This window comes from Equus quagga, chromosome 6 (assembly GCF_021613505.1).
Source record: "Equus quagga isolate Etosha38 chromosome 6, UCLA_HA_Equagga_1.0, whole genome shotgun sequence".
Lineage (NCBI taxonomy): Eukaryota > Metazoa > Chordata > Mammalia > Perissodactyla > Equidae > Equus > Equus quagga.
Window position 1 is genome coordinate 105,288,163 of NC_060272.1, and position 24,300 is coordinate 105,312,462.

General features: G+C 42.4%; 1 protein-coding gene across 2 annotated transcripts in view; it reads left to right on the forward strand.

Annotated features, from left to right (window-relative positions):
- The window catches only part of VLDLR (very low density lipoprotein receptor), a 29,132-nt gene extending 5,090 nt beyond the window's left edge, over positions 1–24,042 (forward strand). The window contains exons 2-18 of one of the 2 annotated variants that reach the window (XM_046664824.1): positions 6,450–6,569; positions 10,185–10,307; positions 11,706–11,828; positions 13,484–13,855; positions 13,960–14,082; positions 14,169–14,291; positions 14,748–14,867; positions 14,970–15,095; positions 15,595–15,766; positions 16,384–16,602; positions 17,499–17,617; positions 18,218–18,357; positions 18,671–18,812; positions 19,667–19,813; positions 21,184–21,264; positions 22,343–22,512; positions 23,389–24,042. In XM_046664824.1, coding sequence (XP_046520780.1) covers positions 6,450–6,569; positions 10,185–10,307; positions 11,706–11,828; positions 13,484–13,855; positions 13,960–14,082; positions 14,169–14,291; positions 14,748–14,867; positions 14,970–15,095; positions 15,595–15,766; positions 16,384–16,602; positions 17,499–17,617; positions 18,218–18,357; positions 18,671–18,812; positions 19,667–19,813; positions 21,184–21,264; positions 22,343–22,512; positions 23,389–23,424 — 2,456 coding nt within the window. In that variant the 3' untranslated portion in view covers positions 23,425–24,042. The remainder of the gene's footprint in view (positions 1–6,449; positions 6,570–10,184; positions 10,308–11,705; positions 11,829–13,483; positions 13,856–13,959; positions 14,083–14,168; positions 14,292–14,747; positions 14,868–14,969; positions 15,096–15,594; positions 15,767–16,383; positions 16,603–17,498; positions 17,618–18,217; positions 18,358–18,670; positions 18,813–19,666; positions 19,814–21,183; positions 21,265–22,342; positions 22,513–23,388) is intronic. The other variant, XM_046664825.1, reaches the window with a different exon arrangement.
- Positions 24,043–24,300: the final 258 nt, after the last annotated feature.

The following is a 24,300-nucleotide window of genomic DNA, read 5'->3' on the forward strand; positions in this document are numbered from 1 at the left end:
TCCATCGCTGCAGACGATCTTACAAAGGTGATATGACTCAGGCAACATGGACTGCTGTCAACATTACCAAGAGCACTAAAACATGTCAGAAGTAAGATCTGGGCCTGATTCATCAAATTTCTAACTTCACCAGTTAGCCATTGCTAGGATTCCCCTGTGTCAGAACTACTCCTCTCACACAGAAATGAGGCTGACATACCCACACTGATATGCTCGTTCTGACAGATAAGTGTGGGAAAATTCAGTTTTCAAACAATAAAGTGCCACAAAGATGAGGTGAAAGTATGCTCATAGACATAGGGAACAGTGACCTTTATAACCTAGAGTCTTTCCAGATATTCTAACTAGTGAAACAACTGGTCACACTTGGTTTCAAGTTCAGAAAAGCTGGGAAGAATGCTTTGAAAGAGAGTCTATAGTTCAGACCTACTTTGTTAGTGAACTAATATGAATCAACTGGTCCCAAGTTACAAAGATAAATTCTAAGCCTTGCCTTAGGGGATCCCATTTCTAGAGATGGAAACAGGCAGGTGAGGGAATCTAAATACGTGACAGCTGTGTGACAGTACAGGGGACTATGGGAAAGCAGCCAGACCACACCTAGTTGGTCAAGAGAGGAATCGAGGGCCTCCTTCAAGGGATGACATCTGAGCCTACTCCTGGTGGATAAGTGAACAGGGGTAACATGAGCAAACCAAGACCAAGCAACAGTGAGGGCGCAGGCCTGGGGAAGTGGTGGGGCCCATGGGGTAGCCTGGGCAGATGGCGCATGGTAACCAATAGGAAAAGTCAGGGAAGTAGGCAGGGACCTAGACTCCATCCTAGAGCCAGTGAGAAGCCTGGAAGTGATACCATCCTTGGCACTTTGGGCCATTCTAGGTTGCTTGAATCACCATCTTGATTTGGATAGAGATCAGGGCAGCCTGGGAACAGAAGAACAGGAGCCAAATTTAGATTAAGTGAGAGATAAGGGCTTGGACAAGACCAGGGCTTGATGGCAAAGTGTCCTGGGAGAAGAATCTGGGCTCATTTTTAGACTACTGCTTTAGAGTAAGTGATGGGGCCAATCAAAGATAGGGCACATGGAGAGGGGAAGACAGATTTTTAGAAGAACCTCTTTACCATGCATGCTTGTGAAGGCATCTAGATAAATTTTACCTACCCAGTGGGCACAAAGGCTTTACCTCAGCTTGTCGCCAAGATGTCTGTTGTAAGACTCGCATTTATGCCCGATGTCTATCCAGTGATGGCCTTGAGGGATTATGGGGTGAGTACTATATATCCCATCTCTGAAAATGAAGTCGTCACCTCCATTGTCGATAGCATCTTAGCCTCCTGACCTTTGTGCAGTGGTTTCAGAGTGTCCTCAGGGACCAGCAGTGTCGACATCATCACAGGAGCTCATTAGAAATGCAAAATTGGGCCCCACCCTAGAAGTGCTGAATCAGAATCTCTGGGCAGGGGCCAAGCATTGTGTTTTAACAAGTCGTCCAGGGGATTCTGATGCAAACTAGAGCCTGAAGACCACCAAGTTAGTAGCTTGCCACCCACAAAAACTACTAACTTCCAAAGTATGCCAGGCGGAGGGCCTTAGCTCCAATTTGACTAATGTGCCCTGGACCACAACACCAAGCCCTGTAGTCCTGCTAGGAAAAGACTCGCTGAGGAAATTCTAGCAGCATTTTTTAAAAACTAAAATGGGGAAAAGGAGGGAGGGTTCTATCTCAACCATGAGGCTGGGTTAGGATAGTGTCATCTGGACAAATGAAACTATCTAATTCTGGATTAATTTAAACTGGCTCTACTAGTTAAATTACAAGTCAACAGAATATTCTAGAAGGAAATTGTCCTGAGTCAGGTGCTCTAGTTGGTATGCAAGCTCAGTAGCACAGTATCTGGAGCCAGACGGCCCAAGTTCAAATTTTAGTTCTGCTCAGGGCGATCTTGGGCAAGTTACTGTACTTTCCCTTCTCCGAACAGGTTTCCCGATATGTAAAAGGGGAATAGTAGTACTGACCCTCTAGGACTGAGAATTAAATGAATCAGGAGACTGAAGTCTTAGAGCAGTGTTTGGCTAACAATAAAAAGATTAAAAAAGAAAAAAAGAAGAAAACTCATGATTCCTAAGATCATCTCAAGCTGATGTAAATAGAAAAACTGCTTGACAGTTGAACTGTAAGATTTAGTTATTTCAGTAAATCAGAAGGATTAACCTAAGTATTTAACTTTTAATTAATTTTAATTAATTTTAAGTTTTAATTGGCCCCAAACTGGTCCTTACAGAGTATCAGGCTGACTTAAAGGCCAGAACACAACCTCTGTGCTTGACAGCTCGGGCCCTCTTCCTTAGACCCTCTTGCTAAACTCCTTCCCTGTAGGAAAACGTCTTTGCTGACTTGGAAATCTGCTTGTCCTAAAACCAGTTTTAGCCTCTGACTAGAAAGATTGGCATTAAAGTGGCAAGCAGTAGAAGTGAGTGCGACTAAAAATAAATGCCCTTGGCGGCCCCAGAAGTGCCCAAACAAATGGACTGAAGAAATTCCAGCAGATGATAACACCCGCATGCCCCAGCCTTGAGGAGGGGCAGGAGAGATTTGAATACTTGGCCCTGCTAGTCCCAGCAGTGTGGCAGCGTGAGTCCCTCTGTGCAGGCTGAAGTTCGTGTCTGAGCCTGATACTCAGAAACGTCTCCATATTCTGGGCATTCCTGTTGGAGCGCTCCTGCAAAGGTGCCGCTCGGAGCCCTGCAGGGGAACTTGTAGCCTACTTTGAAGGCTTGGTTTTGACTGTAAGGTCTGTGCAGATTTTCACTGAAGCTTACATATTGTTCTTCCATGTTAACCCTTGCAGGGACAATTAGACAACAGCAGGCTGACTTCTATATGCATTAAAAACCCTGAGTTTCTTGGAGCCAGTGAACTGCCAACATGTCTGGGTAGCAGCGTTAACTGTTTAGGTAAGCAAGGCTCCTGGGACATGGGCGCCTTGAAGTAAGTCTGCAGAGTTGATTCCATCTGTATAGGCGACAGTATAAGCAAGCAATTCTTTGACACTTCCGGGCATCCGTTCATTAAAAATTTAAACAGCCACATATGCGACTAGGTACAAGTGACTTCCAACCACCTACCCAAAGGGGTAGAGATACTCATTCTGAGGATTAGAGCTGGAAGGAAAACTGGATCTAGTCCAACGGTTGATTTCTTAAAGCAATAGAACTCTTTTCAGATTCTTACACAAAACTCCAGTCTTCAAAGTCAAGCCTTCCTGGCTGTAACAGGTGGAACACCCAGTTGCCCGCTGCCATGGCTTCCCCCGACTTCCACCCCCTTTGGCACTAAGGCAATCTTGTGAAACTCGATGGCTCTGAGGAACCCACTAAAAATCACATTTACTCCAACTTTTCACCTTTCTGCGCAGATAGATTCTGGATTATAGACTACCTAGCACTTCTACTTCTGAGGTTATTTTTTGAGGCATCCTTGACTTTAGCTGAGCCTGAGAATTAAAAGAACTTAGAGTGTAGACGATTTCAAGTTCAACCTGTTCCCTTTCTAAAAGTGTAATCCTGAACTTGAGACTTAACTGTCATGGATGGAAATAGACTACACATCCACAATCCTGTAATCCCCAAAGCTTTGGGAAGCAGAAGCTTCTTAACTCGTTGGTGCTTTCAATTCTCCTGGAGCCCTGTGCATTCCCAGTTGAGCACCGGAGGTGTAAAGAGGGGATCTTTTTGAAACATGGACAGAAAACCCAGAGTTGCTGTCAGATGGCTCAGGTCTCAATTTAGTGTCTGAGCTCTTGCTGCACTGCATCATGCAGGGAATTAAACAGAATTAGGGAGCGTGCTCTGCCCAGTAGCAATCCCCAAAGTGCTTGTGAAACTAAGAGACACGGCCATAAAGCTTCAGGTCTTTATGTGCCTCTCTTTAGAGGGTCCGTGATAAAGCGCGCTAGCCTTACCCACCGTGCCCGCTCCTCTCTTAAACAAGCAGGGACATTTAGGAGCATACTCCACTCCTAACCCCAATTGTTCCCTCTTCTTTATGGAGAGTTATGTGTGTGACATGGTAAAACACAGCTTTATGACAGCCAGGCAGAAGCTTGGGTCAGATGGAAACATCTGAGATGAGAAAAGGTAGAAATTAAACTCCTTTTTGTCTTATGACATTGGAATAAACACTAAGAAAACGTGTCTGTCTCTCCTGAGCCTGTTCAACATTGTCTTGTGAAGCAGCATTGCTGGGACTTTAATATCATTTATTATTGTTGATAAGCTTGTACGTTACAACTCCATTCAGAGACCCTCTTGAAGGCGGTAGTGGACTAAACATCAGCCTTGGCATGTTATGTGCCCATATTTAATCCCAGGGCAGCTTGAACGTCTATAAAATCTGTAGCTTCAAAACTCGTTTTTAAGGAGATCTTCCAGGCCTAACCCTAGAGTGGAAAACCATTTCTTGACACCTGCTTTTGAAGTCCCTGTCCAAGTCAGATTATAGGGTCACCTTTTTGACAATGTAGATATCAGCGTCAATGTTTTTGTCTCATTTTGACGGAACAACCTTTGCTAACTAAAACCTTTGAAAAATTGAGCCTTTCCGTTTTCACAGTATCCAAACTGCAACGTGACTCTTTCCAAGTATATTTTTATCTGTGTTCTCTGACTGCAAACTGTTCTTTTTCTACTTTTCAAATAAAGTACTCAAAGTAGATTCTTCTCACCCCCACAGTCCTCAGATGTAGTAGAGATACAGAACTACAGCCAAGAGCCCCTGGAACAGGTACCCCCAATGCTGAGAATATTGAGACTATTTTGAGACCTCAGAGAGAACGGGGGGGGGGCGGGAGATGGCCAGGTACTTCATCTTGGGTTTGCAGTAGAAAAACTAGCAGGTGGTGCTTTTGACAACAAACTCTGCCCTCCCCTCAGTCCCCCTTCTCAATTCCTAGTATCTTATACCCAATAAAATACTTGTGGAATGAAAGAATAGTATGCAATATAGGTAGGAAATGCCATCGAATCATACTGCTTTGTATCTGGGTCCTAGCTTTACTAGACTCTCAGGAGCAAAGTGGTACATCAAGTTTTTAAACCAATCCATTTAGTATCTAAGAATGTAACCACACCTGTATGGTAAACTTGACTTGGACCAAATTTTCATCTTCTGGAGAATTAGCCACAAAGTATAGAATGCTCCGAAACAGCAGGGAGTAGTAGGGAGGCCAAGTAGAGTATTGTGTACATAACACAAGAGTTCTAGTCTGTGCTTGTCACTGGAGCATCTGTTCCTCCGCCAGCAGGCCACAGCTGTTGATGCTGAAGGGTAGCAGGAAGTCGGCAGGCTTTCTGCGTGGAAGGCCTCCATACGTAATCCGCATGAGCTATAGGGCGCCACTGGTTTTGTCCGATATTTGCGGTGTATTTGCATTAAGCAACCAGATCTTTGCCTCTTATCTCAAAGAAATCGCATCCTCCAGACTTGCTAATGATAGGAAACACTTGAATGTTAGCTGTCCCATGCCAGGCAAAAAACCTAAGAGGCCTACCTACAAGTATTATTTCATACCATCGTGTGAATTAAATATCCTTACATTGAACGGAGGAAAACAGGTGCAGAGAAACAGAATCCAGGTCTGTGGCTCGACATCGCTTTGCTTTTCTCCCATCACTGCCTTAAAAATGTTCTCCCCTTACCTCTTAGCTGTACCTTCTTGATGCTTTTTATCTTATCTTGGAGCCATTTTGTAAACATGTCTTTTTCTAATTAGACCTCACATTCTAAGACGAGGAACCATATTTTAAACCTTTATTTCTCCTCACTCCTTGCTACCCCTTCTAAAGCTCCTTTAGTTTGCTTGTCATAGGAGCATCATTCATAAATAACGAGTATAGAATGTGGACAAGAAATGCCACTAAAGGATTAGGATTTCGCTATGAGATTATAGCTACACAAGTGACTTAAACAAATGAGAGAAAGGAGTCCAGGGTCAAGTCTCTGGGCCATCTAGGTTCCTTTCATCTTGGTCTGGCTCCGTTGGCCCAAGATCATTATTCCAGCCACTACGCCCTATTTTCAGGAACTAGAAAGGAATAAAGGGAAAGAAAATGGCTTCACTGTCCCTTTAAGGATATTTCCCAGAAGTTGTATATTCCGCTTCTGCTTACATTCCGTTAGCCAGAAGCCGTTACTTAGTCCTATGGCTATGCCTCACTGCAAGAGAGTCTGGGAAATCTAGTCTTACCTAGATGGTGTGGGCCCAGCTAAGAACTCAATTACTGTCAGTCATTGCCCTAAGACCCAACTCTGGTCCCTAGCATGTTACAGCCTGCTGAGTCTGCAGCTGTCCCTCTGAGAGGACCCCTATGCATAGGTTTTGGGTAACTTGCCTCTCTAACTCACTACGTTTGTATCCCAGCTTGGTTAAGTGTTCCCTCCTGATTTTAGGAAGAAAAGCCAAATGTGAACCCTCCCAATTCCAGTGCACAAACGGCCGTTGTATTACACTCTTGTGGAAGTGTGATGGGGACGAAGACTGTGCTGACGGCAGTGACGAAAAGAACTGTGGTGAGTAGAGTCAAAGAGTCTCACTTGCCACCTTACTAGGACTTGTGCATTTTATTGAAATGTGACTATGTTACCTTAGTGCCTACAAATGTATCAAGATTCTGAAAATAGAATCCACTTCCAAGAATTGGTTTGAACCACAATCTGAAGATTCTATACTTTCTGGTCTCAAGGAATATAATTGAAAGTTTGACATAGAGTTGTCAACTTGAGTATGGAATGTTGAAGGTAAAGTGGAGTTCCTTTCAAATGACAGGACCTGGTTTATCTTAGATCAGGCAAACACTTGGTATAGGAAGCTAAGGGAAAGGAGAGGAGAACCAGAAGTAGAGACAGACAGGAGATTGCTCAGAACAGAAAAATTTCTTTTTTTGATTCTCAAATGGCTCTGATTCCAAAAAAGAAAGCAAGCCATGGACAGCATGAAACCCTAAAGTTTCAATGGGTTGATTAACTCCTGGCATAGAAACTAAAAGCCAGCACAAATCAAAGATCGGATAAGGATTCTTTTTTAATTTTCTGCCTCCAGTAGATGCTAATTCTAAAGCATTAGGCAGAGTGGAAAGACACTCTCTCCCCAAGAGAATGGGGGTATACCAGCATACCCATTGATCAGCATCTATCAAAAGATCATTGTGAGAAAAGACTATTTGTGCAATCTATATAACTTCATGTCAGCCAGAACAACTGAGAACTACATGTCAAGATGGCATTTGGTTACCTCAAATACATGCTGAAGATTGCTTTATGATCCCTTTGTTCTGTATTGTAAAAATCCTGAAACAATATTGTGTGTGAATGTCAGTGATAACCTTGTCATTTGCCTTTTATAAGATGTTATATACAAACCAGAAGTACAGAAGAAAAATAGAAGCTAAATGTAGATTTCATCAACTGCCATCTTGTTATTCCCTTACCTACTTCTTTATGCATCATTACTAAAATGTTATAGCATAAACATCATGGCAGACTGTCCTATGCTTGATTTCTCAGAACAATATCATGGCTGTTTGCATGCCAATATGTGGATTTAGCAGCTCATTTGGAAGCATAGGAAGTCCATTCTACAGTCTCAGGGAAGAAACTTATCTCCAGTTTCAAGAGCAAGAATAGTTCTCCTGTGCCACACGTTTCCATCATTTGCATTCTAACACTAAGATTTTCATCTACTCTACAAGATGTTGAGTTCCATGCTATTTCTGAGTTACCTAGGTAATATAATTCCCTCACTAAATATCTCACTAGAAGGGCCTCTCTCTTGTCAACTGTTCTCTTGGTGTAAGTGACAATTCTTCCTCTTCTTTAAACTATATGTTTAGCAAAATCCTTTGTTTTTTCTTAGAAAGTAGCCGTTGTCTTCATTGTTTTGGAAGTCGTCTTTTACCGTCTGACTAATTCAGAAACTAACCTGGGTCATCTTAGGAGTCATCACTGACTTTTCCTAAAATAGTCTCTGCCTAAGTAACCTCTAGCCAGATTCCAAATTCTAGGATTTGGAAAAGGTGAGGAGGTAGATGCATATATGATCAAGATCACGCAAGGTGGGAAAAGTTAAATATATTCTTGGCCAGAATTTGTCTCTGCCTCCAGGTGTGAAGGGAGAGAAGGAAAGTGGGAGCATTGCTCAGGGAAGCTCTGATGCTTGTTTTGAAATGTTCCCCGCAGAAGGGAAAAGCTACACAATTACTTAAAACTTATAAAGCCACTTCCTATTTTTCCTCTCCAACTTCTTGGTATTGAACTTGGTTACAATTTCAGCAGGGCTTTCTTTCAAGCATGTCAACTAGCATAGTTAGTCAACTTCACCTTAGATTCCACAAGCCATGTGTTTCTATGGGTCCCAGTAACTCATTCTTTTGTAAGCGTTGGGCTGAGCTGATTAATCAGTAACTTAGATCCCCTAAGTATGTGACTGGTAGTTCTCTTCTCCTGTGGCACATCTAAATTTCTATCTCTCTCTCAAGGCCCAGTTCAAATAGCCTTTCTTGACCCTCTTGGTCTATGCTCAGAAGGGAGAGAGATGAACTCTAGCAATTTGTCCCGATTTATCTTTTGCTCACACACTTTGTAGTACAGCCAATCTTTCTATCCCTGTAACATTTTATAATCCTTAAAATCACATTGTCTGTTTACAACCATCCCCTACTCCCTCTTTTGCAACTTCTGAGGATTGCCACAGGTTGAGTGGCAGCAATTAACTCCGCAGACCCTCTGGCATCTTTCCACATGGTCAGGAGAACATGGGCCTTGGACATGGCTTAAATTGTTCACACTGAGGTTCCAGTATTTCAGTGATTTTAGAAACAGGTATGAATCTAAGAGCTAACATGGCCATTCTTGTGTCCTTGGTTCAAGGAGATTAATCTTTGGCCGATCGTCGTAATTCATCATCTCATCTTGAGTTCTAGAAATTGACTACAATCACTATCTCCCTCCTTTACAATACCTGAGGCTAAATCAGAGTGACTAGTTTGATAGACTTTAAACTCTGAGAGTTGTACCTAGCTTAAACCCCTGACTTAAAGTGGTCCCTTTCAATTTTTCAGCAAAAATTGTTGGCTTTTAGCTAATTTGCCATTACAGAATATTTGTTAGAGAAGAATGTTTTAAACTGGAAATTCAGGTGGAAAGTATAGGCTCATGGGCAGAGAAGAATGTAGTCTGAGAAGGATGAGCCTAGAATTCCCTATGTGGTTATTTATCAAGACTCTTCTTATTCTCTGACTTCCTCATGGGTAGGGTGACCAAGCTGCCTGGTTTGCTTAGGACAATCTTGTTTTATGCTTATCTTCCTGGTATAATTAATAATATCCCCTTTGTCCTGAGATGGTCTCAGTTTGGACAACAAATTGCATGGACACCCTAATTGTAGGAGAAAAGGCCTGCCCTTTCTAAGAGTTAGAGTTACTGCCCTTTAGTAAGAGTTAGTAGAGGATTGATACCTTGTCTTAGGCCATTTTAACTCTGGTAGTCAATTATGGATATTGGCAGCTTCCACAGGAGCTTCAATGGCTTTTAGCTGGTTGATGTTAGCCCACCCCTTGAATTCTAAATACGACTTCTCTCATTCTCAGACTTCAGCTTTCTCTCTTTCTTACTGAGTGGATTCCTCTGCCCCAGTAGACCTGTAGGGGTGACAATATTCAGTACTGGAGCTTGGCCTTCTCTCTCTACCCTAAACCCGTGTGTTGTTAAGAGATGCCCCTAGAACAGTGATACTGTGATCCAGTCATAGGAAGGAATGTTTGGCTAGTAAACTAATGACGTACTTGAATGACTTGGAAGAAATCCATGAAGACAATGAAGCTATTACTTAACTCAACATTGTAAAACAGGCAAAGTTAGTTGTGAGGTATCCCTGGGTTGTAAGATAATGGGCAACCTTTGTCTTACTTTGACTTCAATATCCTCTGAGTCTCTCAAATGAGCACCTTCCTCCTTTAAAAGGAGAAAAAGATTTTTCTAAGGTTCTCCTGGATATTGGCAGTTAAGTGCTAATTGACTCAGCTTTACTTTTAGAGTAAAACATATCAAAATGCAGTTTTACCATCAGTGGGAATATAGGACTCTTGGGTGAGTGACTTCAACTTCAACCCTGTGAATAAACTTTTGTAGTGAAGAAGACGTGTGCTGAGTCTGACTTCGTGTGCAACAATGGCCAGTGTGTGCCCAACCGATGGCAGTGTGATGGGGATCCTGACTGTGAGGATGGTTCTGATGAAAGCCCAGAACAGTGCCGTGAGTGTGACTTGCTTTGCACTTGAACTTTTCCATGCTGTTCTGTGTCTCATAGCTCTAAATGTTGCTTAATCTAAAACTTGGTGTTAGTTTTCCTTTGCCTAGTGCAAGTGCAGGCTTGCTGACTCCAAGGTCAGTCAAGTCATTAACAGTTGATCAGTATCCTTTACAGAATGTTCTCCCTAGTCTAACAAGACTGACGTTCTCTTGGGTAGCTTCACTATTGAATATTTAAGACTGAAGCCAGCAGATTTGACTAAGAACTCCTTGACTAGGTGCATAGATTTCAAATGTTTGATAATAATGACTCTGAGCAGATGGTACTCTGGTCCTGGAAGCTAAGTCAAGATGTAAGGGTCCCCCATGGGCCAAGTATAAGCTTTTAGATGCACAGCTTCTTATATTATGAAAATAATCTACTGAAGTGGTAAAATGGCTAGAAATAGGATGATATAGTGATTTTTAACAAACATGTAACCTAAAATTATTAAAGCAGGGAGCTTACAGCTGGTTTTTAAATACGAGAAACTTCATAGGCATGTAAATATTGTCTGTATCCTTAGATTGATACTCAGGAGAAAGTCTATGAGATCATAGAGGAGGATGATTTGGGACAGATAAATTGTGATCACTCGAATGTCATGGTGAAGAAAGTCTTGGATTTCATTTTGAGGCAGTAGAGGCTTGTTGAAGTGCTAAGTGGAAGTCTAATATGAACAAATTTTAGGCCTGGAATACGATTACAAAAAGATCAAGCAGAGAGAAAGATACGTGTGTTCATTTCCGTTTTCTAGGCAAGAAGTTAGGGGAGTAATAAGAACATTGGTAAGGTAGGTGAGCTAACCACTAAGGCAGGTTCCATAAAGATTCAGCCCCAAGTTTTAGTGGAGGATGACCCAGTTAAGTCAAGAATTAGAGGATGTCCCTACTTCTGAGATGTAAATCTAAAGGAGGTTATGAAGGAGGCCTGTAAAGGAATCTGGGCAAGGGAAGACTTTATAGTTGTTAGACTATCTGGCCTTTAATGAAGTTGGGATTAAGTAACAATATCTACGTATGCCACTTGATAGCCCACAGATTAATAATGGTCCAGGAGCAGGCCAGCCAATAAACCTAACTATGCCAAGTAAAACAAAAGCCAGAACTGAGCAAACCACGGAAACCTGAAGGAGTAACACAGTCAAGGCTCTTAGGTGTACTGCCAGGTAGCATAGTTTGGCATGGCTTCTACGCAATGGAGCTGGCGAAGGATCTACCCAGGCTTCAGAGAGTGAGTCACATGTCACCAGTAGGCCAGGCTGCTGAGTTACAGGTGTGAGCACTTCCAGGCAGCGCAGGAGCAGCAGCTTTGCACCGATGAGTTTGGAGGGCTCTTTTGAGACTGTATATCATCAACAGATATGAGAACATGCCGCATAAATGAAATCAGCTGTGGCGCCCGTTCTACTCAGTGTATCCCAGTGTCCTGGAGATGTGATGGTGAAAATGATTGTGACAGTGGAGAAGATGAAGAAAACTGTGGTAAGAAGATCAGTGTTGAGTGGCTTATCCCAAAGACCCTTTCTCTCCAAGAAGGGTGGGCAGGGGAAGCGAACTTAAGCATGGAGATACAGTTACATTGACTCACTTTTCAGTGACTTCACTATCTGCTCAACTACTTGTACTTCCTAACTGCCCTAAATCTCTGAAAGAAGTTCACATGGTAATTGACCATTGAGCTTGGTGTTTCTTCTAGGCAAATAGAAATAAGAAGGTAAGTTGTTCAAGGCATTTATATTTAGAAGTAGTTCAGTGAAGCTGGAGTTGGGCTTCTGTCTCTGGTAAGACATAGTTCATGAGCCTTCCTCACTTTGGCTCAGTAAAACTAGAGGAGGACTAGAGCTAGCAAACACATTCTGAGCTCTAAACTGGATCTGCTTACTGGAATAAATGCCTTGAGTATTAGACAAGCATTTCTTAGCCCCTTAGGTTCTATTTTAACCTTTCCAAAAGTTAAACTGGGACAGAAGTGTTCATTAACGTCCTGCTAGCAGATACCCAAAGAAAATTCTCCCCAACAGATGGGACTTTTGTCTCCTGTCACAGTTCGTGACTGTAAAAGCTAACTCTGTTTCCTATCCTTTCATGTTTCTGATCTTGGAAAATGTGTCATAAAATGCTACCTGTTAAAGGTGAGGCCCTGGGAAAATCTCTAGCTTGAACAAACATTGCTTTGAATGTTCTTTCAAGCTACCGCCCTTTTATAGGGCCTCTAAAACTACAGCTCCCGTGTCTGACAAGCACAGGCCTCCTGATGCAGTAGTGTACAAGCGAGCCGAGGGCACTTGCAGTTGAGGCGCCAGTCTCGTGTGTAGAAATCCCCTTCTGAGGTCAGTACCACTGCACCTAGTCCAGTGAGTTTTGGTGTTCAATCCTAGCAGCGAGCTTTATGTATTGGTAAGCCCTGGAGCTGCCAAGTGTTTCCCTCTTAAATGTAGACATTGCTTCCCAAGAGAGTCGTGGTCTCCACCCTCATTACCACCAAATTGTGACCTTAATTCATTTGGCAGGAATTTGAGTCAAAGTACAAAGTGCCTAGCCTGACTAGCTTATCATTTATAAGTATATCTGGCTGCTAGATTGTGATTCTAGCCTAGCAGTGCCTTTCAAAAACCAGGTCTTAATACTTCCTGATCCTCCTTTGAAGGACTGAAAGAGAAGGAACCACAGGTGGTGGTATAATGTCATGGCTTCTTTTTGGCCATAGTGTCATAATGCTTATTATGAGTATGTGTTTGCCTGTATTCCTGATGCATGATAGTGTCAGCTAATGATGTAGCCTGGTCTGATAAGCAGTATATCTATTTAAAGATAACTCAGCCTCTGCTAAAACTCTGTTATAGTTTATTGTTCACTGTCCCTTTAAGAGTCAATTGTGGTTCTCATCTCAAATTAATTTCAACTATTTTCTGGATCCTGTATTTCTGTTCTTATTCAAGTGTCCCTGCATCTTTTCATGTGAGACTGTTTCCTAGTATTCCATGAACTCGAATATTGATATAATTCCACTTCAGCTTTTAAATTAAGCTAGAAAGCTAGGATTCGTGATCAAAGCTCTGCATGTTAGATTTTGGGACAAGAGTCTTGAAAGGACCAATCCTGATACACTCTGAGTGGGGCATCCTCTCTCTCAACAGGTAACATAACGTGTAGCCCTGATGAGTTCACTTGCTCCAGTGGCCGCTGCATCTCCAGGAATTTTGTATGCAATGGTCAGGATGACTGTAACGACGGCAGCGATGAGCTGGACTGTGCTCCGCCCACCTGCGGCGCCCACGAGTTCCAGTGCAGCACCTCCTCCTGCATCCCCAACAGCTGGGTATGCGACGATGATGCAGACTGCTCGGACCAATCAGATGAGTCCCTAGAGCAGTGTGGCCGCCAGCCAGTGATACACACCAAGTGCCCGGCCAGCGAGATCCAGTGTGGCTCCGGCGAGTGCATCCACAAGAAGTGGCGATGTGATGGGGATCCTGACTGCAAAGATGGCAGCGATGAAGTCAACTGTCGTAAGTAGCTCTCTCATCAGTATGGCATATTTGTTTCTCTTCCATGTGTCAACTGGGGACAATTTGGCTGGCTTCATTCCATGGTATTCCTTCCCTCTTTGTAGCTTCTCGAACCTGCAGACCTGACCAATTTGAGTGTGAGGATGGTAGCTGCATCCATGGCAGCAGGCAGTGTAACGGGATCCGAGACTGTGTCGACGGCTCTGATGAAGTCAACTGCAAAAACGGTAAGGGTCTCTTCTTGTGGGTTAGTCGGAGGAGTGCTCTGACCAGACCCACTAATGGAATCTCTCTTTTGTGTTTCTCTTTGTAGTCAATCAGTGCCTGGGCCCTGGAAAATTCAAGTGCAGAAGCGGGGAGTGCATAGACATCAGTAAAGTATGTAACCAGGAGCAGGACTGCAGGGACTGGAGTGATGAGCCCCTGAAAGAATGCAGTAAGTGAAGGGGTTGCTTGAGCACAGAGTTGGGAAGGTGAATTAGATCCAGCGCAGCTAATGCTGCTTAGACCCTGCATAATACCTGGTTCAACTACTTTTAATGAACTAAGTTCAATTGTTAGGCTTAAGAGTAAAATTTTATGACTTAAAAGCCCAAGCAGTGACAAACTTGCTCATAGTTTTACCTTCTTAAAAGTAACTGATCAGCAATAGAGAAACTTGACTAAATACCGCTTAACCAACTGGTAACTTGCCAAAGAGATCAGGCTTACTATTCCCCCAATAAACTCTGTGAAGCATATTTATAAAACAAGTGATGAGATCTTAGAAAAATCATGAGTTTGACTAGACTAACTAGATAAGTTATCACAAATAATCTGGATTTTAAATGTAATAGGTTAAATGTCAATTTGGAACCAGGTGTCAAGTAACTCTACTACATTTTTATTTCAGATGTGAATGAATGCTTGGTTAATAATGGTGGATGTTCCCATATCTGCAAAGACCTAGTGATAGGCTACGAATGTGACTGTGCAGCTGGGTTTGAACTGATAGATAGGAAAACCTGTGGAGGTGAGTCAAAGAAGAGAACCTAACCCCGGGGGTGATGGGAAAGGACAGTAAATATCTAGTAAGATAGAGGAACAGCAAGACTAATTCTAATTTCCCTCCTAGATATTGACGAATGCCAAAATCCGGGAATCTGCAGTCAAATTTGTATCAACTTAAAAGGCGGTTACAAGTGTGAATGTAGTCGTGGCTATCAAATGGATCTTGCCACTGGCGTGTGCAAGGCAGTAGGTAAATGAACTTGGACTGGTGTTGCTCTGGTACCTTTATGAGTAAGTGCTTATGAAAGGTACAGCCAGTGACTACAACAGTCAAGCTAAACATGAAATTAAAATAGTACTTGAGAGCAATGCTACTAACCTCCCAGTGCAGTATCCTAGGATAAATAGCAGGTCGTTCTCCCCAGACACCTGCCTTGGTCATTCCTTTTGCATCTGATGCCATGAATACCTACCAGGTTTGCTTACTTTCTGCTTCCGAAACTTGAGTGCAATTCAAATAAGTGACTTATTCCTCGACTGCCCTATGTCAAATGCTGTGACCCCAAGACTGCCTTCTTGAACAGTAGGAAGTGCTTGCAGGTCCCAGGGGCGTGGACTCCGGCAAGAGTACTCCTGAGGTGTTCGGCAACACCTTCACTTTTTAAGAGCTCCTCTGTTGGGAGGAGGTGACTTAGAAGGACCTTACCTTCTCACAGCAAAACTAAATAAACCTGACTCCTGTCTTGCAGGCAAAGAGCCAAGTCTGATCTTCACGAATCGAAGAGATATCAGGAAGATTGGCTTAGAGAGGAAAGAATATATCCAACTAGTTGAACAGCTAAGAAACACCGTGGCTCTCGATGCTGACATTGCTGCTCAGAAACTTTTCTGGGCTGATCTAAGCCAAAAGGCCATCTTCAGGTAACTTTCCCTTCCATTCCGAGTGTCTTGGCATATAAGTCATTGGGTCATTCGGCCTGTGGGAAGGTTGGAAGGAGTTGATCTTGTCTCTAGCTGCAATCTAGCATCTTATTACCTGGGAATATTAAATTTAAATGCTGATTCTTTAACTATTAAATTACTATCAGTTCCTAATTAGAAACTAACAATTGTCTATGAAATAAAAGATGGCTGTAGCTATAAGATTAGAACAGATGACATCTTAATTTCTCATGTTTCCTCCGCATTCTCTATAGTTAATTGAGAACTGTTCATTGTTGCTACAACTATAAATGGTAGTGGCAGATTTTTCTTAATAGGAGCTGTAGAAACTCAGATGATGGCTGCTGAAACTAATAGCTTCCCTTAGAAGTGTGTTGTTCTTGAATATAGGATACATACCAGCCACTAAAAAAACCTACAGTATTATTAATTTAGTATCCTCAAGCAGCATGGCTAAGTAATTTGAATGACAAGCTGTGGTGTTACTAGAGCTCTTTCTGAACAAAGTTGTTGACCATTTTGTAAGCACAAAGTCCATTCTCCAGGCTCTGATGGTATCAAAACTCTTAAATTTCTTGTGACCTATTCTATTTCAGTGCCTCAATTGATGACAAGGTTGGTAGACATGTTAAAATGATCGACAATGTCTATAATCCTGCAGCCATTGCTGTTGATTGGGTGTACAAGACCATCTACTGGACTGATGCGGCTTCTAAGACTATTTCAGTAGCTACCCTAGACGGAACCAAGAGGAAGTTCCTGTTTAACTCGGACTTGCGAGAGCCCGCCTCCATAGCTGTGGACCCATTATCTGGGTTTGTATTCTGTGTTTTTCATCATGTAGCCTTTTGGATGCTATCTGCCCAGGCCAGGAGCTTTCCTCATGTCTGAAGTAGTACTGAAACCCCAAGACTTAGCTCCCCACAACAGAGAATTATCTGGTTCCAGATGTCAGTGGTGCCATGGGTAAGCATCTGTATGACAGGCCCTCCCAGGGCAGTATGACTGCTGGTTGACCTTAACGAAACAACATTTCTGATTTCATGTATACCAAAAGCTGTATCTGAACCCTATGCCCCCCCAAGCTTCTACACGAATGATTTTTAATTTTTGTCGGAGTGCTTTGTCAGGTGAGCTCTGGATGATCAAACCTAAGGACTGGCCTGAATTGTGGGGATTTGGGGAAACACGTTACCTTAAGGCTTTCCTCTAAAAGTGCAGGTGGTCTGAAAGTCCAATTGAAATAAACAGACCTCTCTACAAACATTTCACTGAGGAGCTTCGCTAAATTTGCCACTAAATAATATAGAAAAGCAACTTAGGAAGTTGACTAAGGTTGTGGCAATCACAGCTGGGCCCCAGGAAGCCTCACTAGGACACAGCCAGCCAGCCCCTCCTATAAAGCTCCACAGATAGGCCTCTTTCACTCCCCGGAAAGAATTGGTCTTTTATAAGTGAAATATATAACCTGTGACTTGGGGCTGAAATTTAAATGTCAGACTTACATAGGTTAATAGAGTTAATAATGAGCTTGTAAATTCTAAGTGTTAACTTTTGTTTACCCAGACCGTAATCTAGACTCTTTAAGTGTTTGTTTGTCTCTAGAGAATCAATCCCTAGCGTTTTCTATTTACTCTTTGAACGTTTGTCTCAAGCTACAACGTTATGCCTTCTAAACCACTGAGGCTTATTCTGATTTAATTCTTCCCAGCTTTGTTTACTGGTCAGACTGGGGTGAACCAGCTAAAATAGAAAAAGCGGGAATGAATGGATTTGATAGACGGCCGCTGGTGACAGCGGACATCCAATGGCCTAACGGAATTACACTTGGTATGTATGTTCGTCCTTCCTTGACCCCAGTCCAGCTGTCTTCAGAGAGTTCTATCTTATCTCCATAGTTAATTCTGGACCACGGCGGACAATGGTTCCTTCTAGAGTAGGAATTTTGGATGAGGGTAGCTGAGTAACACAAGTGGAATGGTGGACTTAGCAAAGTACATGCTCTATAATTATTAGCTTTTCTGTCCATTTGGGCCTAATATGTGACACAAATCCAGTGAATCTTGGGCCTCGGGAATGCTCATCCTCAATATTCCTAGCATAGGTGCCTTAGCAGTTCCTGAATTGCAGGCCTATGAGAGTTTTCTTGGATCATAAGAGAACAACAAATGCTAGCCTCTTTTAATAATTCTGTCATGTAAGTAACATTTCTTAAGTCAGTTACTTTGAGAATCTTCAGTACTCCTTTAGTCCGCCAAAGTGAATGTGGGTCCAGATTCTGCATGCTGCTTCACACAGTCTGTGGGACCCTGGTGAGAACCCCTGCTGAAGAAGGAACCATGGAGTAGAATATGGGATTCCTTAGATATTCTAAGTGGAAGCCAGAGCAGTCCTGACTTATCACACACTGACATTTCTTTTCCTATCTAGACCTTATAAAGAGCCGCCTCTATTGGCTTGACTCTAAGTTGCATATGTTATCCAGTGTGGACTTGAATGGCCAAGATCGTCGGATAGTGCTGAAGTCTCTGGAGTTCCTAGCTCATCCTCTCGCACTAACAATATTTGAGGTAAGACGTGTGTCTCACATCTAAGTGTATACCTTTGAGTTACTCTGGCACCTTGAGGAGAAAGAACAGGCATGCAGGAAGGTGGGAAGGGCAGAGGAGCATGCTTTCACTTAAAACCAGGGACGAAGTAGCTACTGATTCCTCGGAGCACTATAAGAAACCCAAACTTGCTCTTCTTACAGCTTTCCGCCTAATGTCCCAGACCAGCCTTAAATCAACTTGGTCTATTAGATTGCCGCTAAATAATGACGACCTTAGATACTGACTTGGGTTAACCCTACGTGGACATGCTAATTTGGGGGTTCTGTTGTAGGATCGTGTCTATTGGATAGACGGGGAGAATGAAGCCGTCTATGGTGCCAATAAGTTCACTGGATCAGAGCTGGCCACTCTAGTTAACAACCTTAACGATGCCCAAGACATCATTGTGTACCATGAACTTGTACAGCCAGCAGGTAACGTGGAGAAGCAGAGCCCTTAATGTCTACTTTAAGGGCAGCAGCATGACCTACCTGTTGGGTATAAGGAACTCTTTGACTCAGCTTGCTCTCACATGAACTTTTCCCTCCTGTACCCTACCTCAGACGCTTCAAACCTGGTGTTTGGTATATTTTATTTCTGACTTCCTAGCAAAAGACCTTCAGAACTACAGCTCGTATCTTCCCTGCCAACCCTCAATGTTCAGTCTTTTATTTTAGTGTTTTCCATATCCCCTTGGCCTTTATTCCTTCTTGCTAAGACTATTTACTAGCCTCCGAAGTAGCTTTTATGCCACAAACTTTTCCTATCTCTGCCCATGACACACCTTACATAAAATCATGTAGATCCTCAAACACATCTGGTCCTATCATCTCCTGCCCAAAATACTTGACTGGTTCTATCTAAATGAAACCCTGAAACCTCCCTATAGCTGGGTTCCTTCCACTTTGTGGGAACAAGGCAACACAAAGCCAGGAGAACATGCTTCTCTCCTTCCTCTGAGCCTTCGCTATAAGCTTTGGACCAATAGCAAGTGCCAGTGCTGGTCACTCACCTCCTTTCCCGCTCTGTTCCCTCACACCCATCTGCTTAAGGCATAACTCTTACTCTACATCCAAGAAGTGTCTTTGGATCTGTCATGTCCTTAGAGCATGCTGCATGTACCCTTATATTTATTCTTTACTGGTATTGATTTAACTTGAAGGTTTGACACAGGACACAAGTTTAATCTCCCTGGGGACAAGGACAGATGTCTTCAGCATCTAGAACAGGGCTTTATGTATAGCAGGCCCTGGAATACCTATTTTAAAGGACTTTTATTTTTGAATAGGTAAAAATTGGTGTGAAGAAGACATGGAGAATGGAGGATGTGAATACCTATGCCTGCCAGCACCACAGATTAATGATCACTCTCCAAAATATACCTGTTCCTGTCCCAATGGGTACAAGCTGGAAGAAAATGGCCAGCAGTGCCAACGTAAGGCTTCTGACTTTTCAGCCACAAGCAGGACATACAACACAATCAAATAGGACACTAGCTATAAAAACTACCTGAATTTTAAGAACTCGGTTTTAACTAATTCTTGGAATAGATTAGAGAGCATATCTGTTACCGTTGCATGCCAGGTGTTCATGTTATTATTCAGAACTGACTTTTAACTCATTTCAACATTAGATGAGTCTATAGGTAAAGTATCAATGTGACTGTACTGATTTGTACCAATTAGTCCCATAACAGCACTAAGCTAGCCAACTTTCAGATAATTAAACAAAGTCTTAACATTTTCCTCCAAAGAGAGAGGCCTGAAATTATGCTCAAAGAAGGCCATGGTTACTGGAAACCTCCTGGCCCCAGTGGTTGACAATATCTTAAAGTCACTTAAACCAACTTGCATTTTTGTCTTCTGTTCTTAGCTTTTGATTAAGTGGAAAATTAAACTCACATGTGAGCAAGGAACTCATACTGTGAGGTTTTTATTAGCTTAATACTGGGTCCCTGCAGGGACTAGCTCAGTTTACTGAGAAAGTACTTGCAAGACACCCTTGCAACTAGCATGCCTAGTATAATGCCTGGTAAAATGCATTTCTTATAACTTCCAGGAGTCTGAGACATTGCAGAGGGGTCATTAAGTGTGGCTGTGCATCGTTTTGAATTGTCAACTTCCAAATGCTGACTGTTCTGCCCAAAGCCTCATGTTTATCTGGTTTTCCACAAAGACTGCTATTTCTCTCAGTCTTGACATGTCCACCAGGCAACTTAGTTCAGCAGTGCTTTGTGTATTTCCGGTGGTGTTATCATAACCTATCACATGGCTTGTCTGGACTCAACAGCTGGCCTCTCTGGAACCTTGGCATTAACCAGGTTCTTGGTTTTTATAATTCAGGTACTGCAACTACTGTGACTTACAGTGAGACAAAAGATACCAACCCAACAGAAATTTCACCAACTAGTGGACTAGTTCCTGGAGGTATTGGGTTCAGTACTGCAAACTGTTAATCTCAACTAACAGCCACACTCTTTGTATCTATTTCTTAAATAATTAATGCAGCCTTTAACTACTAGTTCTGCCCTTGACTGGTAACCTACATTTCAACTTCAGAGACTTAGAACCTGCAAATCTTAGTCTGCCCTGACTTATGAAGGTTTCTATTAGAGAACTATTAGTGAAATGGCTATTATAGCACGTGACTCTCAAATACTTCTAGACCTGTTCTTCCTGGTACACAATTGTAGTAGATTCTGAACATCAATGATAGATGCAAGGGCATGAGGCTCTCTACCAGCAGGGTCAGTTTTTAAGTCTGAATTCAGATCCTTCTAAACTGATGTCTTTTATTGCCCTGTAGGGATCAACGTGACCACAGCAGTGTCGGAGGTCAGCGTTCCCCCAAAAGGGACTTCTGCTGCCTGGGCCATCCTTCCCCTCTGTAAGTAGATTCCATACATATCTGGATCCGGCGAGCTTCTTAGATACCAGCTGGGCATTTCTAGTTCATCTAGAGACACCCCTCCCACGGCCCCCTGTATTGTCATAGCACTCAGGATACTGAATTACATTCACTCCCTCCCCAACACGGCACGGTAGAGTCCACACCTTTCCCTTCAGTGTATCCTTAGCATGGTGACCGGCAGTGATAAATACTCAACTATTACATGGAAGATGCCTATTGCTTTCTACTTCAGAGTCACTAGCCTGACTTACCCTCTTTCACAATAAATCCCTTCAAGTCAAGAGCATTGTTCTATTCCCCTTTGAATACAGAGGCAATACACAAATGCTTAAATGCCTCCTTGAGGAGTTATAGGACTTGTAGAGGGTAAATTAAAAATAGTTCAGAATTTTCAGGGCTAGCCCTGGTGACCTAGTGGTTAAGTTCAGCACACTCTACTTTGGCAGCCCAGGTTCACTTCCTGGGCACAGACCTACACCACTTGTCTGTCAGTGGCCATGCTGTGGTGGCAGCTCACATACAAAAAGAGGAAGATTGGCAGCGGATGTTAACTCAGGGTGAATCTTCCTCAGCAAAAAAGAGGAAGATTGACAACAGATGTTAGCTCAGGGTGAATCTTCCTCAGAAAATTTAAAAAAAAAAATTCAAAGCTAGGGAAAAGAACCTCTAAAGCAATTATTAGACATGTGAATTCTAAGGCACTTTGCTATAAATGGCCTCTTTATCCTAAATTACTGGATTTCAAGCTTAGCTAATACATCAGGACCACTTGAACTCTCCAGAAGCTTCTGCAATTTTAATTCAGGCAGCCTGGGGAGGGGCCCAGGACCCTGCACTTGCCCAGATGGATGTGTCCACCTCAGCACCAGTCCACAGACTAATCATGGGTCTGAACTTATTTCAAGCTCCTGGCCCATTTATATTCTCACATCTAGTTATTCCAGCTTCATAAAACATGAAACTTGTATTAATATCAACTGTCATGGATCCCTAAACAGGATCTTTTTCGTATGTTTTGACTAGATCTTGCTTAGTCACCCTGTTTTCTTTTCAGTGCTCTTAGCAATGGCAGCAGTAGGCGGCTACTTGATGTGGCGGAATTGGCAACACAAGAACATGAAAAGCATGAACTTCGACAATCCTGTGTACTTGAAGACCACTGAAGAGGACCTGTCAATAGACATTGGTAGACACAGTGCTTCTGTGGGACACACGTACCCAGCAGTAAGTCAGCTTTGTGTCTTTATACACCATGGCTTGCAGTAAGACTTTTTGGAAAGGAGACCACTAACTCAAGCTATGACTGCCTGGGCTAGGAAGAGCCATTAGGATCAAGGAGCCACCAGATATGTCATCTACTACCTGGAAATTAGACAGTCTAGTCTGTTAGAGCCTAAGTCAGTTGATAAGCATCTGACCCATACAGAATGACAAGTAAGTCAACTTAAGGTCATACTTGATATATTTTTGTTTATGGAAACAACACGTACATGTTAACGGGAACTAAGTAGCTCCTTTTTGAACTATTAAATCCATTGCCTACTGGATACTTAAAAGTAAATTAGCATATCATATATAGGGGAGTTGGCTTAAAGTCAGTATATTGACCAAGATTCGTTTAGTCAAAATTACCAAATGCTTGAAAGTGGCCTATCCTGCTTAGTATAGCTAGCTTTTCTTTCAGCAGTAGAGTCAGTTATTTATTCCTCAGTTGAAACCCAAATGGAGTATTTGGCCTTCACTTAGGGAACAGGGTGAACAAGACAAGTGCTCAGTACTCCCTCTCAAGCTCTCTCAAACAAAGAATGGTGAGCAATTCATGGCACACATCTCTTTCGACATTTTTCTCCCAGACTTAAGATCACTAAATAGAACAGGCAGAATCAGTCATACTGTTTTCTCTCTCTACCAGGTAGATACAGTTGAATTCAAGTTAAAATGCATTAGTGATAACAACTCAATGCTGTTTTGCATCGGACTTCCATTCTGTGCACCTTTGGTCTCTGAATGACCACCTCAAAAGCAGGGTCCATCTTAGAGACTGGAGTTGGTACCCATGAGTGACCACCAAGCTCATTCCCCACTTTTTCTTTTCCACAGATATCAGTTGTAAGCACAGACGATGATCTAGCTTGACTTCTGAGACAAGGCTTGACCTTTGAGGTCTAAACCAATAACACCCCACTTCGGAATGGTAACCGAGCCAGCAGCTGAAGTCTCTTTCTTCCTCCAGCCTGGAAGAAATGTCAAGATATCTTTGCGTGGATCAAGCTTGTATACTTGACTGTTTTTATATTACTTTTGTAAATATTCCTGTCCACATTCTACTTCAGCTTTGGATGTGGTTACCAAGTATCTGTAACCCTTGAATTTCTAGACAGTATTGCCACCTCTGGCCAAATATGCACTTTCCCTAGAAAGCCATATTCCAGCAACGAAACTTGTGCTGTAGTGTATACCACCTGTACATACATTGTATAGGCCATCTGTAAATATCCCAGAGAACAATCACTATTCTTAAGCACTTTGAAAATATTTCTATGTAAATTATTGTAAACTTTTTCAATGGTTGGGACAATGGCAATAGGATAAAACGGGTTACTAAGATGAAATTGCCAAAAAATTTGTAAACTAATTTTGTACGTATGAATGAAATCTTTGACCTCAATGGAGGTTTGCAAAGACTGAGTGTTCAAACTACTGTACATTTTTTTTCCAAGTGCTAAAAAAATTAAACCAAGCAGCTTAACCATGGTTTGTGCCTATTCCTCTAGGATAGACTTTTATAAACAGCCTGAGTAGTATCAAGTGTTCTACTAACAACGTATATGAGCTATAGATCTTGATGTTGTATAACTAAGCCTATCATTTGGCCAGTTTCTCTTACAAACAAGTACTAAAAGAACAAGGTACCCCTTAATATTTGCTTCCCCCAAATAAATCTTATTTTGTAAAAGAAGCTAGCTTAGCCTGTCCCAAGAATTCCTCTTGCTAAGAGGAAAGTTCCTCTTC